Source organism: Anguilla rostrata, chromosome 4, assembly GCF_018555375.3.
Source record: "Anguilla rostrata isolate EN2019 chromosome 4, ASM1855537v3, whole genome shotgun sequence".
In the NCBI taxonomy this organism is placed as follows: Eukaryota; Metazoa; Chordata; class Actinopteri; order Anguilliformes; family Anguillidae; genus Anguilla; species Anguilla rostrata.
Window position 1 is genome coordinate 25,122,284 of NC_057936.1, and position 20,830 is coordinate 25,143,113.

The following is a 20,830-nucleotide window of genomic DNA, read 5'->3' on the forward strand; positions in this document are numbered from 1 at the left end:
CCGCGTCTCAGTCTGAACGCTTGTGGGTTTAAGAGCAGAAGCCGTGTAATATTACCCAATGAAAAGGAAGCCGTCAAGTGCCACATAAGTGATGGCGATGCTAAGTAATGGCAGCACTGTTCTGGACAGAGCGTGACAAGCGCATGAAGAATATGCATTGTGTAATGCGTGCAGTGAGGTCGCAGGTGCTGCGTGTTCTCAGACAGACAGACAGACAGGGGGAGAGGGGAGAGGGGAAGGACCATGATGTGGGGTCACGCCACACCCTCAACAGCTAAATAGAAATTGTATCATATACTGACGCCAAAAGAAATACACACACACGTATGCATGGAGACAGAAATACACATACACACAACACACGTCAGCCCACACAGACACAGACACACACACACGTACGCACACACGCGCATTCACACGCATGCACACACACACAAGCAAGCCACTGCCTCATGACTGCAGTTCAGATGGAGCTTCCAGACTGCTGACTTTGTTAGCGATGCAGGGTGACTCACACACGCTCCTCAGCCTCAGTGCTAATGGGGTGAGACAGGCTGCTGCTCATGGGGTGGGACAGGCAGGCAGGCAGGCAGTCCCCCCGCCCCCCCTCCCTGTCCCACCACAGCCGCTGCTGCCACCGCCCGGCTGCATCGCGGGACATCTCACTTCCAGGCTGGTAATGCATTGTGGGGGATGAGCTCATTGGACAGAGGCCATGACACAGCGGGTGCTTCCCACCAGCGCCTGTAGAGGCTCTGATACTGAAATGATTCATTTACCAAATCCTCCTAACCCCACCTCCACAGACTTCACAGGGGCTCATGTTTGGAGGACTACATTTCCCAACCTCAGGAAGCCCTTTTACCCTCAACTTCTTGCCGTGTTCTAGCATTGTGTGCCCGGCTTATAGTCGTCTACTATGGTTCATAAGCACACCCACTTCCAGGACATAACCAATCACTTCAGTTCGGTGGGTGCAGGCCTAAGGTAAAAGGCAGAGGCTTGCGTTGGTGGTTCAAACAGAAAATATGGGACATCGGCAAGCAGGGGAATAGTCAGAAGCATGTGTCAAATACTTCACACTTCTGCAAACCGCCCTCTAAGAATCTGAACAATGTCAAAGCTGGCAGTCCCTGGCATGCCTATAGCTGCTACAGTAAGTGTCGCTTATAGATGGTAAGCAGGGAGTGTCTTTGGGACTGGCCTTGCTCTAGTACCATGGTCCCCAGACACCGGTCCGTGGACTCGCACCGGTCCTATCGACAAGGCCCACGGCCTATCAACACGCCCAGCTGCTATAGCTATTAGCAGACATGAATTTAACGAGACCACAAAGTTACTGGAGGCCCAGTTTACCATTAACAGCCAGAGGTGATGAGACGTTGCTAAGACCGATGTACCACCGCTATAGGAAGGTTTTACAGTGGTCATAATTATGATATACCTGCAATGCAGTCAACACTCCCGATATCACTACAGATGACAGGACGGGAGTGGGCGTGGCGCCCGTCTCTCACCAGATAGTCGTCGGGCCGGATGCCGAAGAGCTCCCGGAAGTAACGGAACGCCACGGGGGCGTACGTCTTGAAGCGGAAGTCCGGGAAGTGGTGGGCCGGAGTCAGATTGCTGCCTTCGCTGGGGTTCAAAGTGAGAGAGACATCTCATTGGCTGTCACGCCAAACTATCTCCTATGTTCAAAAATTTCAACATAATAGAGGATGATAAACAACATAATACTGTTCACATCTAGTTGAGATAGGGAAAAAAAAGCATTATTCATGAAAGCTGGCACGTGTCTAAACTTCAACACTATGGTTTTGTACCCTTTCTGATCCAGAGGCCCTCACCCAGGCACAAGGGCATCCAGGGGCCCCCATCCTAAGTTAAATACGGTCATATTTAAGAAAGGCTTTATAGTCTGAAATATTTTCCCAAATCTGCATATAGTCATTGCTTTTCAAGCCTGGCCAGGGACCATCTACAGTACCTTCAAGGACCCCCAGGGGTCTGTGAACCCCCTGTTGAAAACTTAAAATAAAATACTCCTCTGAACGATAAATGCCTTTCACTCTCTCCTGAAGTGAAGTTACACATATTAAGCCCGTTCACCACCATAGCGGAGGAGTCCCTTCCCCCAGCCATGCACCACGTCGCTCAGTGAGTCACCTGGGGAAGAAGATGCTCTCCACCACGTAGAAGTCCTGCATCAGCACGTCCCTCTCGGGCTTGGAGCTCAGGTTGCCCACGGTGTAGCCGATGCCCAGCTGAATGGCGCCTTTGAGGGCCGAGGACGTGGTCTGTGAGGGGAGGGAAGAGAGAGCGCTAACGTTAGCGCCGCGACTCGGACATCTGGATCGCCGCTCCAGAGCTGGTTCGGGGTTTGGGGGGCGAGGGGGGGGGGGGGGGGTACCTTCTTATAAGTGGTCTCCCCGGACGCGTCCACTCCCCTGTGGCCGATCTTCTTAGCGGGGCCCAAGCCGGGCAGTCCAGAGGAGGAGGCCATCTAAATAGGGAGCATCAATAAGGACCTGTATCCATTCACAACAATACAGCCACACTAAAATGGTAAACAGACTGCATTCATCTAGCAAATTTTCCAGCAACAACTGCACAAAGCACGTTACAATGGATGCCTCTCATTCACCTATTCACACACGCACACACACACACACACACACACACACACACGCATACCAATCGATCAAGGCAGCCATGCAAGGCCCAAACCAGCTCTTTGGTTAGGTGTCTTAGAACCGACAACCTTTCAGTTGCCAGATGACCGCTCAACCTCCTGAGCTAATGTCACCCCAAACACACATTTGGTGGGAGAATTTCTGTCTAAATGGAATTAGACCTTTAGAAATTCAATGAGCCCTTTTTTAGGATTAAAGCAAATATGTGTCCATGCTCTACTCAACACAGAGGCTATTTCCATGTTGTTTTAAATATGCATAGACCTGTATTATGTTTCATCTTCAAAATGGCTGACAGCATGACCACATTAAAAACAAGCACCTGAAAAATAATGGGCAATGGCACCTCTAACTCCTGAAAAACCTACAGTTTACTCCCAGGAGCTGGCCATTATGTTCGCTAATTACCGTTTAGCTGCAGTCAGCTCTTTAATTCTGCCTGCATTACTGAAAGTTCGTCTTCGTGGCTGCGCCATAACATTGAAAAAGATTCCGTTATTCGTTAATGGGGAAGGTAGAAATGACAAATAAGGATGAAAACAACCAAACAAATACAATTTAGTAGAATTTAGTCAGGAAAATGGTGAGCATTGTTCGGCTGAATGGCCTGTTCTCGCCATTATGTTATGTTATAAATAAAAATAATGAAACGGACATGTTGCAATAGGGAGTTTTATGAACTTGGCCTTCTTGCATTAAACAGAAGAGGCATGGTTCCTGAAGGAGGTCAGGCTTCAAAAAGCCATCTGAACACAGCAGTTTAAATTGGGCTTCAGAAAGCCATCTGAACACAGTAGTTTAAATTGGGCTTCAGAAAGCCATCTGAACACAGCAGTTTAAATTGGGCTTCAGAAAGCCTTCTGAACACAGTAGTTTAAATTGGGCTTCAGAAAGCCATCTGAACACAGTAGTTTAAATTGGGCTTCAGAAACCCATCTGAACCAGTGTTTAATGGCTTCAGAAACCCATCTGAACACAGTAGTTTAAATTGGGCTTCAGAAAGCCATCTGAACACAGTAGTTTAAATTGGGCTTCAGAAAGCCATCTGAACACGGAAGTTTAAATTGGGCTTTGGGTACGCGCTGGACCAGCTTCACCCTGAACGCCCCGCACCACACGCCCAGCCCTGAACGCGTTCTGGGATGAGCCGTGCCCCAGCTGAGCGGGCGCCGCCCTTACCTCCGTCACGAAGGCCTTCTTCGCAGCGGACTCTGAAAGAGACACAAAGAGAACAGTGTGTGAGCAACCTGTGTACACAGGGCCCAGCCACTCCACCTGCTCAAATACCACACACAGACATCACTATAAACAACAACGGGTCCTTTTACAGACAGCACTGCATGGAATGGGAAAATACAAGATGTGTGAACAAACACCTATTATACATGGATTGGATATTGAACTCAAATGCAGGGCACCTGGAACAAACGTCAATGACACATGGATTGGATATTGGACATAAATGTACACCACCTGGAACAAACATCTATGAGACATGGATTGGATATTGAACTCAAATGTAGGGCACCTGGAACAAACAACAATGATACATGGATTGGATATTGCACCTAAATGTACACCACCTGGAACAAACATCTATGAGACCTGGATTGGATACTGGACCTAAATGTATGCCACCAGGAACAAACATTTACGAGACATAGATTGTCTTTCAAAGAAAACAAGAACGTAAATAGACAAGAGGAAACATTAATTAGCATGCTGTTGTAAAAGGCTGAAAATAGACTTCATCCAGAATCTACACTCAACTTAATCAAGGTACGAAGAGAGGTTGAACCACAGACCTTGACAGGACTGTTCAATAAGGACTGGAGAGAAAATCTATTCATCTCATTCATAAATGTAAGTATGAAATTCAATGAGATATACAGTACACACACACAAATGTTAAAAGCTCATTTCAGAAAAAAAGGGAATTTCACATCTGCATAAATTGATGACATTCACATATTCATATATTCACTTATATGAACATTAAATGGTCCAAATTGAAGAAAATTAACTGCAGTCTTCATTGGGATCTACATGTGTACAGTAGAGCACATTAATGTCCAAGATAGAGTCTAAACTACAGGCTGCCATACTACGGCCCAGCGTGTACAGATCAAGCCCCCGGGTCTTCCACATGACGCCGAAAACGGCCTCATTTTCTGGATCCGCGGCGTTATTCCCCCCCCCCGGCCCCCGCCAGCCGCAGTGATGCACGCTCTCTCGTGGAGGCCCTCGTGACTGAGTGGGAGAAAAGCCCATCTGCTCCCCCTCCCCCCAGCACACCCCCCCCCCCCACCCCCGCGTACGGCTCCATCTCACACAGGCTGCCCACTCAGAGACGAGCGAGGCGCGTCGTGGCAGCTAAACCCCTCCCCAGGTGACGATATCAGGCCGAGCGAAAGCGTGACGCCGCCTGGCGCAGTGGCGGAGCGCGCGGCGGTCTGCTGAGCTTCGCTATCCCCCGCCACGCCGCCTCCGCTCATTCCCCCGCCCTCCATCTCCTCCATCTCATCCCATTATGAACAGCAGCCCCCGTTGCCCCCCCCCCCACACACACACACCACCCCGCTCTGGGAGGGGGGCAGAGTTATTTTCCTCATTTCTAACCACACTTCAGCTTCCTCTCTGCGTGCACGCGTCCATTCACACAGCCCGCCATGTTACTATATCACCGCTCTCCGGGCTCTTTAGTGGAAACACAATCTCGCCGATCGGATTCATTAAGAGCGCGGCTTGCTCTTTTCCCCGCCGTTCTCTCATTTTCTGACGCGTTAAAGCCAGCGAAGGCAAGCCGGGGTCCCGTTCCACGCGCCCCTCGATAAGCAGCGATCGATAGAGCCAGCTCCTTGTCTTACCCCAATACCCGTCCCCACAACATCATTTCCCCGTTGCTATAATCCAAAGGTTCCAGAACTGCACAACCATGTATATCCCTCATAAACTTCCACACCTGTCTCCAAACATATCGAGGCCATGATGTCATGCGGTTCGGGTCATTCCTTTCTAATTCTAGGACAAGCAGAAACACACACAAATATTCTCACATTCTACTCTAGTTGCTGGAACACCAACATGCTAATTTCCCATGTGCCTCTATAGGGAGAAAGCCTCTGTATTCTTCTGATTTAATGTTGTCTATTTTTATATATACATGTCTTCTACAACTTCCACTTTAAAGATGTCTGAGAAATTTGTGTCATTGGTGTTCCTGAACCCTTTAAGGTGAAAGGTGCTCTGAACATTCTAAAGCTGATGTCACCACTCTCTGCGGGTAACTGAAAGAAATGGAGTTCTAGAACACTGACATAGAATTGTGAAAGAAATAAAAAATGTTCCAAAAAACCTACTCTTCAAAGGGGTAAACAGAAACTTAGAGCTAATATAACTGTTTTAGCAGGAGTCACTGTCACCCTATGCTATCACATGGGACTCAGATTCGCTCAGTGACGCAGGGAATGAGTCAGCAGCACCCAGGGGAAGGGTAAGCCTGAGCCATCCCCACATGCACCCCCAACCGAGCACCTCCGACTGAGTCAGAGGGAGAGTCACACGGGACTATCCTGAGTCTCGCGCCCGCCTATACGAAAACGGACAAACTGTCACTCACCTCCCTCTGTGTGAACGCACATTCACTGCTCACCTGCGTGAAGACCACTACAATAGTCTTCCAGCTCTCCCGGTGAAGAGGCCATTGAGCACTTCATCTAGAGGTTTCTAGAATAGCTGGGCTCTACAAACAGTGCCTCCCATTTTAGGAGCATGTGCTCATGAAAACTGCTGTGCGCTAACCTGAAAAAAACTATTTAGGAGCACTCATTGGGCTGCATCAGTGTGCTCCCAAATTCTTCAATTTAGGAGCACATGTGCTCCTCTGAAAAGATGTTTAGCGTGGAGCCCCTCTAACATAGTAGCCTTTTGTATTATGAGGTCTTGTAAAAGCTAGCCCAGGAAAGCTCTGCTCTTTAATGCAGGCAGTATCCCTTCAATATGTTTTAGTTCCCAGGGGCTGCTGGGTGCCGCATCATTCGTCAACATCGACCTTCCCCGTCCGGCGAAACGCTCGAAATTCTCATTCCGATCCACTGAAATGAAACAGAATCGCCCCAAATGTGCCAGCACACATGCCGCCCTCCCCCCCCCCCCCCTCCCCCTGCCCTGTCCCCGGTTTCCATGGCACCCCCATTCAGGTCAGCTGGTGTTTTGTGAGGCGCACGTGCAGCTGGCTTCAGCAGACGCTCGCTGCTCCGCCCGCCGCTCCGCCCGCTGCGCCGCCCGCTCTAAATAGGCCACTCAGTGCACGGGAGCACACAAAGGCTGCAGCCATTCACCGGCAAACTGCGCCAAACAACAGCCGCCGTGTCAGGAGCTCTCGCGGGGGGGGGGGCGGGGGGGGGGGGGCGACCGACTTTCTGCACCGCCAGAGCACACAGTTCCTCCGGTCTCAGCACAAACATGACAAGCCAACTGCAGGCACCATTTAAAGCTCCGCTTTTGAGCAGCAAAATCAGATCGACGACATGACATTGCCACTCGCACCACTTCTGAAAAAAGTTTTTTTTTTTTTTTAATTGGTAAATTGACTGCATTTATATAGCCTAGCGCTTTTATCCAAAGCGCTTTACAATTGATGCCTCTCTTCTGAGTGGACTTATGTGGGGAGTCGGGAAGGGCCCTTATAATTTACGCTGTCCTTGAGAGTTTAAAGCTCCACATTTTTCTCGCATGAAGACACAACATCTTCCTGTTTTATAACAAAAACACTCCCTTTTGTGCTTGTGCCCTTAGTAAAGGGCAATGTTGACTTTTTCTGGTTAGAATGAACAAAGGCCTCAGCTTGCATAGCTATTGGATAATTTAGCTAGAGCACATAGTTAGAATCTGCTCTGCAAGGTTCTCTGTTGAAAAAAAGCATATGGTTTAAACGCAGATAGGAGCTTAGTGTCTCCCACAGCAGGGACATAGGAACACTACACCCTTAGTGACTGATAGATGCTCACGGCCCTCCTAATTCCAGTTGAGAGAGAGAGAAAGAGAAAGAGAAAGAGAGAACGAGAAAGAGAGAGAGAGAGAGAGAGAGAGAGAGAGAGAATGACCATCAGCCCTCTCATGTCCACTCAACCATGACTCAGCACACGCCCTTGTTCCCAATCCCTCAACTCCCATTAGATGGAACATCTGGTGCCACATCTGCCACAGGGCCAGGGGATGCCACTTGGGCAACAGAAGATGACATCACAAATAAAAGATAACATCTCAAACAGAAGACAACATCCTCAAAGTCCTACCGCCCCCTCCCCCCTAAGATCTAAAGCTTCTTCATTCGATTGCCAATCTCTTATGTTGTTTGTTCCTATAATACAAATTATTCATACATTATTTACTGGTTAAGCAACGGAATTACTCATCCACAAATACGGATTAGCTATTTTGAAAAGGTGACTTTGACCAGGAAATGAAACACCTCTTGTCCCTCAATATCACCTCACAGCTATGACACCTCACAGCGGCGCGTATCGCAGGCTCAGCCACTGTTCATCGACAATACGCTATTCAAATGATTAAGCCCTCAATTTGCTTACACTCCACATACTTTGTCAATCTGATGATCATGAAATAAAATGATCCAATCAGAAGCAAGCAAACACAATTCAGCAGAACTGGACATGAGAACCAGCACATCCACAAACATCCACTGAGTTAAGTTCAGGGTCGTGCTCATCTAGATGGGATCAGCAGAGATCCACTGATCTTTCAGAAACTTACTCTGTTTACCACATAACCTGCAGACTGCAAATATCAATGAATCAGGCACTATGGGGCTCAAGTCCAATGAAGGCAAACATGGATGGAGCTCAGAGCAGGAAATAAATCACCTTTAATATAATTACCTTCATTCAGCTGGATCAGGTAATCGAATAAAGAAGCCATAGTTTCTGTCCTCATGGAGGTTAATTAAGTTCCGCTAGCTAGAGCAGTTCATTGTGCATTACTGGCATAGTGTAATTTTAACTGTCAAAAGATCAAAATGGCTTGCCTCTCTTTTCCCAGTGCCTTCTATTGTTGTCTAACGTAATGAGAAATGGCACACACGTTAATGAAAATGTGTTGCTTGCTCTTTCTTCTACCAAATAAGAAAGGTATACATTAAGTTAACTTGAATACGCTATATCAACTGGTAGGCTATACTATTTCTCAGGGTACAATCCCTGATATTTTTTTTGGCTGGACCGCAACAGCTGGGCCAGCCCTACAAACGCGAATGTCTGTGACTGACTGACTGACTGACTGAGTGATAAAGTTACACCGCACATGTCTGGGACCACGGCCGGTTCAGTCCAGCCATATACTAGGTTTTAACCTGGTCTTGTTCCAACTAAATATACTCCATGTGCTCCTTGATATGAGAGCAAATAATTACAACTTATTATTACAAAAAATACTAATATATTCATCAGCATATCATTCATGAGAGAATATTGATCATATTAACAAAAAAATTAAGTTCAGTATTTTAGTCTTGAAATTCAATCATACTGAAACTGAATAAAATAGTGACTTTGCGAGTCAGTACTGATGCAGCCTACGTTTCGGGTAAAACCAATATAGCTCTGGTTGATTCTCCAAACGGAATGACGTCTTTTGCTCCCCACAGAGTATTAAAGTCAACAGGACGCATTCCGGAATGTTCCCGAGCAAGCCGCTGGTCCAATTCGCTCATATGAAGAACGCAATGTTCTAGAGCCTATGTTCTGCCACCAATGAAATACAACCAAATATAAAGCTGCATGAGGCCAACAGGCTGACTCTCTGTGAAACTGGTCAGCTTTTCCTTTCTCAATACAATGAGTGAAGAAGAGACGACACTGAATTGAGAGATACTAAAGTGAAAGGTAATGTTAACTCAAACCCCCGAAATGTACATAGTTGCATTTAGGAATGCAGAAGATTAAACTGGCTACTGAAGGACACCGTTAACTTGTCCAGGATGTCAAAAATGATTTACACCTTTGGTTACCTCTACTTTCATGTGCTCCATTCTGGGCCAATGGAGCACACAGCGGCTACTGAAGACCCTACAGGAGTATTAGTTAGAAGCTCTACAAGGCCGGTGACATCTCTGATGGTGCTGTATGCCGAGCACAAAGACAGCCTCCATTTTAGACCCGTCTAATGTCATTCGCGGAGGTGCCGGTCTGTGGAGAGTGCATTAGATTAATGGCAGCCGGCCCACGGTAGCAGCGGGCGGCGCTCTGTCGTTCTCTCGCAGTGCTTTTCCACGACCGCGCCTCACAGCATCACTGCCCTCACTCTGTGCTTGGCCCCTCTCCAGCCCGCCACGGAGAGCCGCAGTATCCGCAGCCGACTGCCGTCTTCGCCATGGCGACCAGGCGTCCCGCATTCCTTCCGAACCAAGGCCGCCAGGTGCGCTCGTGCCCAGTCGCCTTCAGCTGGCTTCCCTGCGACTGCGGAGGCCTGCAGTTTCGGTTGCGCAAAACGGCACGCACTGCACACTCCCGCAGGAAGGCCACGGGTAACCCTTTAAGGTGTGAGGTCACAAATATCTGATCAGAATGCTCTTAACTGAACATTCTAAAGCTGATGTAACAATCACTACTGGCAGTCGAAAGCGAGTTCTAGAACACGGACTTAGAACTTTGAAAATACATTCCAAAAAAACTACTCTTCAAAGGGTGAATTAAAGATAACTGCGGACACCATATTTCCCTGAGACCCCACAGATGGTGCCTAAAGCAAAAGGACACAAGCATTCAAAGAAATGGATTCTAACAATGATGCCTAAAATTATTAGGCCTGAATAAAAGTGCTTACATCCACATGGGATAAAGGGAGTTCAGCCATTCTCTATGCCTCTGCTAACGTGTGTAACACGCTGCAGGGGCAGATTTGACAGCCTTTCCACACTGAATTACACCGGTGTCTCCAACACCTTACTCAGATAACAAGGCACGGTACAATTACAACCAAAGGTATATCAAACTTCACAGCATTTAACCAATTCTTACTGTACGTGTGGGAATAGAAAAGTAGGCTACACACGTGACAGATTGAAAGAAATTCATCATCTTGAATTTAGAGCTCAGCAGTATCACTTACAGCAGGCCAAACAAGCCACATGATCAATAGGTCTTTAAACACATAAATCTACGTACGCACAAAACAACCAAACTGTAATTATGAAATGAATTCATATAAAAAGTGGATTCTCTAAAAATAAATGTAGCCTTTGTCATTACAGATACCATTCAAGGCTCTTCAACACCCAGCTCCCATTGCTCATAAAAGTCTTTGTGGAGCTCTGTTCAGCCCCAAGTTATGAAAGCTTCAACGTTCTTCAGAGGAGACAAAAGACAACATTCCACAATGGGTGGATCCTACCGAGACAATAAGAAACATGGCTAAACCAAACACGGTCTCACCCACACACACATAACCGACCGCGTACACCAAAAGCATTCAATTATCCGCGGGCACCAGGAATTTCAGAAGAAAACACATAGTCTTGAAGCCTCAAACATCACGCTAGTCCCTGGAGGGAGCCTTGTCTCCAGCTGAGTCTGTGTCTGTGTTATATGTGGACAGTCTATCCCTGGGGGACGGGGGCGGACTGAACAGGACTGAATGGCACTCCGCTCTGCCACCAAAGTCCTTCGCGGACAGCATCGCTCGGCAGGCATGAAGCGGCCAGCGAAGGGGCCCGGAGGGGACTGTGCACCGGGCTCGGTGAAGGACAGGGCCACGGAGAGAGACGGCCTCCGGCTCCGCGCGGGGGACCAGTCAGGACGACCCGCGGGGACCAGTCAGGACGAGCCGCGGGGACCAGTCAGGACGAGCCGCGGCCTGACGGTGAAGCGCTAGGCGCTAACGGCTCCTGCGCGCGGAGCCGGGGCTGCCGCACGTTATCGGAAACTTCACCTTCAGCGACACCGCCGCACGAAGAACGTTCGTCAGTCACGTGTCCCGCAAAACACGCCGCGCGGCCTTCACGGTGTTTTAAAAAGACGTTATTATCACTGAAATCACTGTTATCCAAGTCATGCTTTGGGAATCTGTGGTGGTCAATGGCAGACTTCCTCTAAGCCATTCATCTGAAATCAAGTGCATTAGGGTCGGACAAAAGTTTCATGAGAGAACTGAGAGGACTCTGTGTTCCACTTCTTATTTGGCAATATGAAACCTGGACATCAAGACACGTACTGAGATGTCATTATAATATGGCTATGATGCTGCCAACGCATACAAACTTAAGCAATGGAACTTTTTGCCACATACCAACCCGTAAAGCACATATTCAAAACCAGTTAGCAAAACGAAGCCACTCTTTCAGACTCGGTGAGGTGACATTAGAACCAATATGTAATAGTATTTCTACAAACCACAAAACAAAGGGATTATGAACGTGAACTACAAGATTTTCAGGTTGAGTTCTGTCAGCTGAACAAGCAGGGAAAGGTGGAAACTAGTTAGAGGCGAATTCCACATCTACACTGATATCAGGAAGGATTCTTCCCACACAGAACGAGTGGTACAGCTTGCTAGGTCATACAGGATTGACAGAGACCCTGGTATTCAAGTCCAGGCTTGACTCTTTCCTAGACACTCGCTAGACGGCAGTTAAATGACATGCCTAGATGGGCTGAGTGGTTTGTAGTCATTGTTATGAATTCTTGTTCTTTAAACTACAGCGAGTCGATTTGCATTTTGGGTTTTACTCGAGAAATCTTCTGGATTCTGAAATGTCACCATATGCCAAGGCCAAGCAGACATCCACGTGGAAAATGCAGACCGTCAGAATTTTAACTGCGACTGCCGTGCATTTTCAAAAACGTAAGACAGGGTTTTATAAAAAACTACCGATGTTCTCACTTGCAAAACCACACTGACGCAGCCAAACTCATGCACACCCTGCCATAAACATCTGCGTTCGGAAATTTGGAACCACAGAGAGGCACGCACACACAGGCACTCTGCTGCACGTACACACACACAAACACACACACACGCCACAGTATGCATAGGTACATAAAGGGATTTTTCTTCACTGCTTGTTACTTTCTTTCCACCAGACACTTCGGTAAACAAACAATTAAAGCACTTCACTGTTTATGTACCGTCTATTTCACCCTCCCTGGGATGTCTGCAGCACCTCCATTAAGGCCCAAACTGTCCCATGATGCACAGCTAACTGCTTCTCAAATTAACAATGAAGCTACGCTGCACTGCTGGTGTTCCGCCATCCGAAGACGCATTTCTGACGGCCAGCCGAGGCCTCAGCAAAGCAAAATGTCCACAGCTCACTGCTGAGGGACATTTTTCAGAATTAATTAGAAAAGGCCCCTTAAACCACCATGTGAGGGGGAGAAAAGACCCCTCAAACCACCACGTGTGAGGGAGGGATGAAAATAGACTCCACCACCTGGTGGGACATGCTCCTCATCTTCATCGGAGGTTGCATAGAGATTGTTTGCTCAATCCAAAGCCCAGGTTCACATTCTCTCAGCGAGTCTATTTTCATCAAAACAGGTCACGATGCAGAACTTTTTTTTTTTTTAAAGAGGGAATTGAGCCAGCCTCTCCTCCAACCTCAGCCAGCAAACAAACAAACAAACAAACAAACAGACAAACAAACAAACATCTCCACAAATGTGAGGGAGAAGGAGCAAAGTCTCCCAGACAGGGGATGTCTGCCCTGTCATTTCTGTAATTTTCTAAAAAGGCTCTCTCGGTCAGCTGACGAGAACATCCAGTCAAGGTGTGCGGGCTAAGCTGCTCCACAGACAAAAAAACAAACCGGCTGATTCTAAACACCAAGAGACGGAGCAGGACCTAGCTGAATGTGCCCCACCCATGCGGGATGAGAAAGTGACCTAAATCAGAAACAATCAATCCCCTAACAGGCAGGGTTTAATGGGGTTAAGCTGCCAGGGCCCTGGTTTGCTCCACTGACGATGATCTAACGGCAGTGGAGGGACAGGGGAACTGGGTGGGACTACAGCATGAGGGGCCTGGGGCTCCAGGTATAATCCCTGTGCGTGATGGACAGACACGACTCTCACGCAGTCACTACCACCCTGGGATTAGGGTCAGGCAGCACAAGTATCCCATTCTCACAGGTATGCGGAACGCACTCTTAGATAAGAGAGGACACACACACTTAGCTAAAAGAGGACACACACACTTAGCTAAAAGAGGACAGACACACTTAGCTGAGAGAGGACACACACACTTAGCTAAGAGAGGACAGATACACTTAGCTGAGAGAGGATACACACACTTAGCTAAAAGAGGACAGACACACTTAGCTGAGAGAGGACACACATTTAGCTAAAAGAGGACCGATACACTTAGCTGAGAGAGGACACACGCACTTAGCTAAGAGAGGACAGATACACTTAGCTGAGAGAGGACACACACACTTAGCTAAAAGAGGACAGATACACTTAGCTGAGAGAGGACACACACACTTAGCTAAAAGAGGACAGATACACTTAGCTGAGAGAGGACACACACTTAGCTAAGAGAGATACACTTAGCTGAGAGAGGACACACTTAGCTAAGAGAGATACACTTAGCTGAGAGAGGACACACACTTAGCTAAGAGAGATACACTTAGCTGAGAGAGGATACACACACGTAGCTAGAGAGGACAGACACGTTTCGCTCAGAGAGGACAGACACACTTAGCTAATGGAAGCGTCTGTGACTGTGTTAACTATGCTAATGGACGGTTGCAGGCTGAGCAGTACTTGGCCCGTGTCTGGATGATGATCAGTCCTACGCGGACAGCTGGGACGTCGTGTGCGAGAGGGTGCCAATGATGTCGCCAATCCCCCAGCGCTGCGGGGAGCCTCCTGCTTCAAAATGTCTTCCAACAACCCCCGCACCAAAGAAAGAGCTCACAGGGACAGGCTGATCCGACAGGAAATTGGACCACTTCATAAAATCGGTTGAAGATTTTAGCCTTCAAATTGCACCGGCAAGCCAGAGAGGCCAAACGCCACAGTGCTGAATAGGAGGCAGCCAATCAGCCCACAAAAATCACAAAAGCCATCTCGCACTTCGACAATAAAATCCCTCAAATCAAGCCGGCACTGACAGCAACTCAATTCAGCTGAAAGTACACTACAGGTTCACAAATAATATTTTTATATAAATTCTAGAGAACATTTGTTGAATAATGATCGGGCAAGAATATAAAATAAAATCAATACCCGCTGGAATCAGCCAAAACCTGTATATGTCCCTCCTAAGTGGAAGGAAACTAAGAGCAGCACGGTATTATGGGAAGGACCTGGGCCTCCAGTGGAGAATCAGTGGAGTCCTGGTCTGGCTGGGGTCCAGAGCACCTCTGGAACAGAAGGGTACTTAAAATAATGAGCAGACAGAAAAGCACAGCAGGTCTCGCTTCTGGTGGTTTGCACATCACCGAAAAGCTCCAAATGAGTTCCTCTGACCTCTCCGTCCGCTCGCCTCCTGACAGGGCAGCACTGTTAAACGCGGTGAAGAACTAACAAGCAAGAAAGCACTTGACAAACAGCACCTCAAACCTGAGGTCAGACCAGCCCCTTTTTGTCTGCGGCCGTGTCTCATAAAGTAACATTTAAACGGGTATGTTTTAGCCCTTATTTAAGGATTGCAGACAACTGGTTCAAATCCAATTCCGTAAACTCGTCTGGAAGAGGTCACTGAAACTCAGCCTTCTGACAAACGTCCTGTACTGTAATCTACAGGCAATGACCACCTTAGCTTGTCGGCTGGCTCGTCTTCGAAAGCATCCGTTGAGGAGAGTGGTGTGTACAGGGCATACGCGTAGTTTTGGGGGGAGACATCTCCATGTACAATATTCATTGTCTCGGACAATCTATTCATATGTCAATATTTGGGGCGACACGTCTCCAGTCTCCCCCAAAGTTTAAATGAAACCTATGACGACGGCGTAAGGTAATCAAAGGCACTTCCATACGCCCACAGGTTCGGCAGAGCTGGGAGAGGGAGTGCCGTGCCACGCCCACACTTCGGCAGACCGGGACACTAACGCCCGTAGACCCACCTGGCCAACGCCCGCCTCAGCTGACGTGAAAGGACGACGAGGCTTTCTGGACCGTGACCATCAGCGCCGTGACCAGCCTGAGATTCACATGATCACTGATGGTGGATACAGTTCAGTGCGGTACAGCTGCAGCGGTGCAGTAAGGAGCGGGGCGGTAGTGCAGTAACACAGTAATGCAATCTCAACTGGGAGCGATCCTCTGTTTGATTAGGCATCCGAAGTCACAGCTCCGTGAACATCTCTTCTGTACTTAGCGCATTCATCTGTGTGTGTTTGTGCGTGAGAGTGCATGTGCGTGTGTTTGCGCGTGTGTGTCTGTAAGCGCATGCGTGTGTGTGTCTTTGTGCATGTGTGAGTGTGAGTGTGCCTGTGTGTCTGTGTGTGTGCGTGTGTACATGTGGGTGTGTCTGAGTGTTTGTGTGTGTGAGTGTCTGTTTGTGTGTGTGTGTGTGTCTGTTTGTGTGTGTGTGTGTGTGTGTGTGAGTGTCTGTTTGTGTGTGTGTGTGTGTGTGCGTGTGTGCATGTGGGTGTGTCTGAGTGTTTGTATGTGTAAGTGTGTGTGTGTGTGTGTGTGAGTGAGTGTCTGTTTGTGTGTGTGTGTGTGAGTGTGAGTGAGTGTCTGTTTTGTGTGTGTGTGTGTGAGTGTGTGAGTGTCTGTTTGTGTGTGTGTGTGTGTGTGTGTGTGTCTGAGTGTGTGTGAGTGTGTGTCTGAGTGTGTGTGTGTGTGTGTGTGAGTGTGTGTGTGAGTGTGTGTGTGTGTGTGTGTATGTGTGAGGAGAGTGTCTGAGTGTGTGTGTGTGAGTGTGAGTGTGTGTGAGTGTGTGCATGCCTGCGCGTGCCTGTCTGAATGTGTGTGTCTCAGTACACGCTCCCTGAGGCACATCCCTGCTGCAGCCGGGCCCACAGAGCTGCAGGAGTTCACTGCGCCCTTTTGTTGGGGCGAGAGCTAAAAACAGCTCTAACCTCTGGGCGGGGGGGTGGGGGGGATTAAAGATGCCGTTATGCAATTCATGTTTGTTTTCAGCACCCAGGCGCCCGGTTACTGACACACGCTTCCCCTAACCTCCAAAACCGTGAGCGCCTGGCGAGCAGAAGCAGGGGAAACGTTAGCCTTCAGGGCCGCGGAGAGGGGCGAGAGGCACTGTCATGTGTACAGCCAGGGCTGGTGGCAGGCGCTGCAGTCCTCTCACGCGGAGGTGCGCTCCGCACACAGCTGGAACACCACAGGCTCAAAGCCCCGTGATGACCGGTGAGGGAGGGATTCAGCCGGGCACTGGGGGCGGCAGAGCAGAGAGCAGGGCCCTGTAGCAGGGCCGGTTTCTCAGCATCACGACCCAGGGGCTGACCTGGGTCACAGCGTTCCGCTGCACGGACGACTTAACACCCAAGAGGGATATTTGGAGCCCGGATTTCCTACTCGCCCCCATTTTAAGAGCCCATGGGGGAAAAAAAGGAAAGAGACGGCGGGACAGCCTGGTGTGCTCAAGAGTGGCACGATCACGGTTATCGCTTTCACTGAACAAGCACAGCTGAGGGGGAATGGAAACAGGCAGATACGTTGATTTAAAAAATCTGAGTTCCACCTTAAACTGGTTGAGCACAGCTGAGGCAGAATGAAAACAGACCTAAATGCGGATACAATCACAGTCCCTCAAACCGACTGAATATAGCTGAGGTCAGAACAGGAACAGGCCTACACAGAGATACAATCACAGTTCCTCCTTAAACTGGTGAAACACAGCCGAGGCACAATGGGCACAAATATTCTACCACAGCCCTTTAAACTGGACAAGCACAGTTGGGGAAGAATGGACAATGCACTGACGCAGCCAACGTTCTCCTTCAAGAACACAGCCGAGAAAGTGCAACAGAAAATAACTAAATATTTTTCAGAGGCCTATACTGTATTCTATAGACATTGGGCAGAAGGAGGATTTGCAGAAGGCCTTATAGACAGAGAGGTGGGTGGGGATGAGACCAGCTTCTGGCCAGTGATCTATGATCTGGACAAACTGAGAACAAAACACACTTCATCTGCCGATCTCAAAAGCCGAGGGGAAAAAACGAAAATAAATAAATAAATAAGCGCGTGAGGGGAAAACGAGAAACTCTCCTGTTTCCTGCTGCTTATTAGTTTCCGCTGCGTTTGGGTGAACTGGGGTGAATGACGCCTGTCCTGCTGTTCCTGCAAATGGAAAAAGTCAGTTCTAATTAGAATCCACGCTGGTCACAGCCAGAGAAAGCGCTAAACAGACAGAGAAGAGAGAGAGAACCACAGGGTGGAACAAACCATATATACAAACCCGGTCCGTATGTACTCATGCTGTTAGCTTAAATACAGGGACAGGTTTTTTGGATTAACACAGGTTGGATCTCCTTTCTCACCTTGAGTTTGGTGTTCTGTGACCGCAGCCGCCACCGTATTTAAAATGGATGAATTGTCTCCGGGTTTCGGCCCATTCAACTTTAATAGGTGTTCCTCTCGGACCACACTGCTGAAGGCAGTGAATCTGCAAGCCTGTGATGTCACAAAGCACCCAGAATGCACCTTTTTTTTTTAAATGGTGAAAGTCAGCAGGCAAGCTGGAAACTTCCACATATCGCAGGTACCTCCTCCGCTGGCAACACAGCTTCATTGGTAAGGCCTACGCCGTTGGAAAGACGTATCGAAGCTGTCGCTTTTCACCACTTTGGGAACAACTCTTACGGCCAAGGTAGAAGACAAATGGGCCCAGGCCGTTCTTGTTCCCCTCGAAAAACAACTCTGTTCTGCTGTTTCGCACTGTGTTCTGTCAACAATCCAGGTTTCACCTTAACGTGCCTCGAGAAGCGCTCGCGTTGTCAAGCAATGTCAAGCGAATGGGAGTCTGAGACGAGGTGGACGCCAATGTTTTAATGAGTAAAGAGTAACTGGCAGCTGGAACATCCAATCACAGGCCAAGGCCAAGCTGTCCAGTACTGAGAGAGACGGACATGGGACCTTCTCTTCATGCAGAGCCCTTACTAGTGCACGTGTAACTAGAGCAGACAAAGCTTAGCTCACTGAGTGAATATGATAATATCTTTTGGTACTACGATTACCTATTTTACAATTCAACTCAGTTCTTTCTTATATGCAACTCATGTCCAGTTCTTATATTACACAGCCTACATACACGCATATACACACACAGTGTACATGTTAGAAATGTACATGTCCCATGCTTATTTCAAAGGAAAGGACTCCTAATACACATTCAATATAGCCTAATATGTGAGTGTCTGAGTGTGTGTGTGTGTGTGTGTGTTTGTGTATTTGGGAGATCATCAAGAAAGAAAAATAAAGGAATCTGACATTTCAAATCTAATTTGGCAGTGCTTAGAGGGGGGGCACAGCAATGAATTCAATTACCGAACAAGACCCAGCAGAAATGTATCTGCAGAGATATGCGGCCTCATTTGTATTTTCGCAGAGACGTCCGCTGAAAGTGGGGGCGAGAGAATAAATGAGAAAAAGCCCACTGAGTGAGTCACAATGAACGCAGGACAAGAGCGGGCAGGACCGCTCACAGTCTCCACCGCGTCGCTGAGAGGCTGGAGAAATTACGAGCGTTAATTACCCCGCGCTGACGCCAGGACGCGGGGCTGCAGCGCTGTGCGCCCAACGTGAGTCAGTCTGCGGGCGCAGAGGCGTTCTCCCCCACTGCGGCAGCCCACCGCCCCCCCCCCCCTCAGGGCCGCGCCAGGCCCGGCTTTACATAGCACAGAGCAGCTGGGAGATGGACCTCACGCTCGCAAAATTACCCACCCAGGGCCTCTAATCTCTAAATTCTGCCCTAATTAGAGGGTGATTATTGCTGAACCCCCCCCCTCCCATCCCTGCTCTACAGCACACAGTGATTTCAGCAGCTGTGTAGACACTCTCAGTTCACTGGGTTGCAGGCAAGCGTGCCTCTGCTGTGCCACTGTAGGCCTCCACGGTCTCCACGGTCCCACGCTTCGGGGGAAACGTCATTACCATCTGGATTAATGGACTGCTGAACACGGGCAGACAAACCAAAAACCCCTCCGTCTTCTCCTCACAGCGTGGCTCAAACAGACTGACGTTACTTCCCGCTGTAAGAATCCCTTAAAATTGTAGGACGATGTTTCTGTGTTCAATATACTGTAGGGTTGCATAATGGTAACCTCAGGCACATGGTGAGGGAATCACGCACACGCACACCAGTAGCTGCTCTTTACACCTTCCATCCAGATAGATGAAAGTGCCATGCTATGCTTTGTTTGGGCATTGATCTGAGGTCTAAACACACGTAGCCTGTCACAAAACAAGAGCAAAACCTGCAGCCAGGCCTTGGCCTGTTTTAATATTCCAACAGGGAGGGACGTGGGAGACAGACCAGCTGACCAGGGATGGTATTCAGAGTATCCCGAAGCAGGAATGCTAATCTAAGATTCCTTTTGCCTTTAAGTACGAAATGGAGAAGGTTAAAATACAGACAAGAGAACCCTAATTGGGGGATGCAAGCCCGTATGGAAGCCAACTCAAGCGTATGTGTAAATAGAACACTGTGGGATATCTAGCTTTTAAGATTATCACCTTTGAGAGACATAATATAATTTCATCGGGCAAACTTGCTCTGTGTGATCACAGGAATGTATCTATTTTCACTCTATCAATCTCTAAGAATCTTCAAATCCTTAAACATCAAATCCTTGGGCAGTTGAGGGTCACCCGAAGGTCTTCTGTATAAAAACCTGAAGTGGCTGGCGTTGTCTCTCCTTTGAAAGTTTATTATTTTATTCGTTGAAGACACAGGATATCCAAACTATGGACTCAGAGACCCATCTGTAAAGAATGCCCTTAAAAAGGATCATCAGTTTTTATTAACAGACATCTGAGGAAGGGCTCACTACATATCGATCTACAAACAGAAACCATACACAAGGCCCATTCTGTCATCTTCTCAACGGGCGCGACTGAACCAAAGGAATCGCCCCATGTTGCGTCCCACTAGCGCCTGTGCTCTCTGCTACGCAGGGCTAACAAAACCCCAACCCCTGCCATCTTCCTCAC

The 20,830-nt window shown here is 48.3% G+C and overlaps 1 protein-coding gene across 5 annotated transcripts in view; it reads right to left on the bottom strand.

The window, feature by feature from the left end:
- pip5k1ca (phosphatidylinositol-4-phosphate 5-kinase, type I, gamma a) overlaps nucleotides 1–20,830 on the bottom strand; it is a 51,962-nt gene that overhangs the window by 22,829 nt on the left and 8,303 nt on the right. For all 5 annotated transcript variants that reach the window (XR_010329508.1, XM_064331742.1, XM_064331743.1 and 2 more), the window contains exons 2-5: nucleotides 3,873–3,904; nucleotides 2,411–2,503; nucleotides 2,167–2,297; nucleotides 1,518–1,635 (exon numbers count right to left, since the gene is read on the bottom strand). Coding sequence is in view for 4 of the 5 variants with exons in the window: in XM_064331742.1 (XP_064187812.1) it covers nucleotides 1,518–1,635; nucleotides 2,167–2,297; nucleotides 2,411–2,503; nucleotides 3,873–3,904 (374 nt within the window). In the remaining variant the exon portion in view is untranslated. The remainder of the gene's footprint in view (nucleotides 1–1,517; nucleotides 1,636–2,166; nucleotides 2,298–2,410; nucleotides 2,504–3,872; nucleotides 3,905–20,830) is intronic.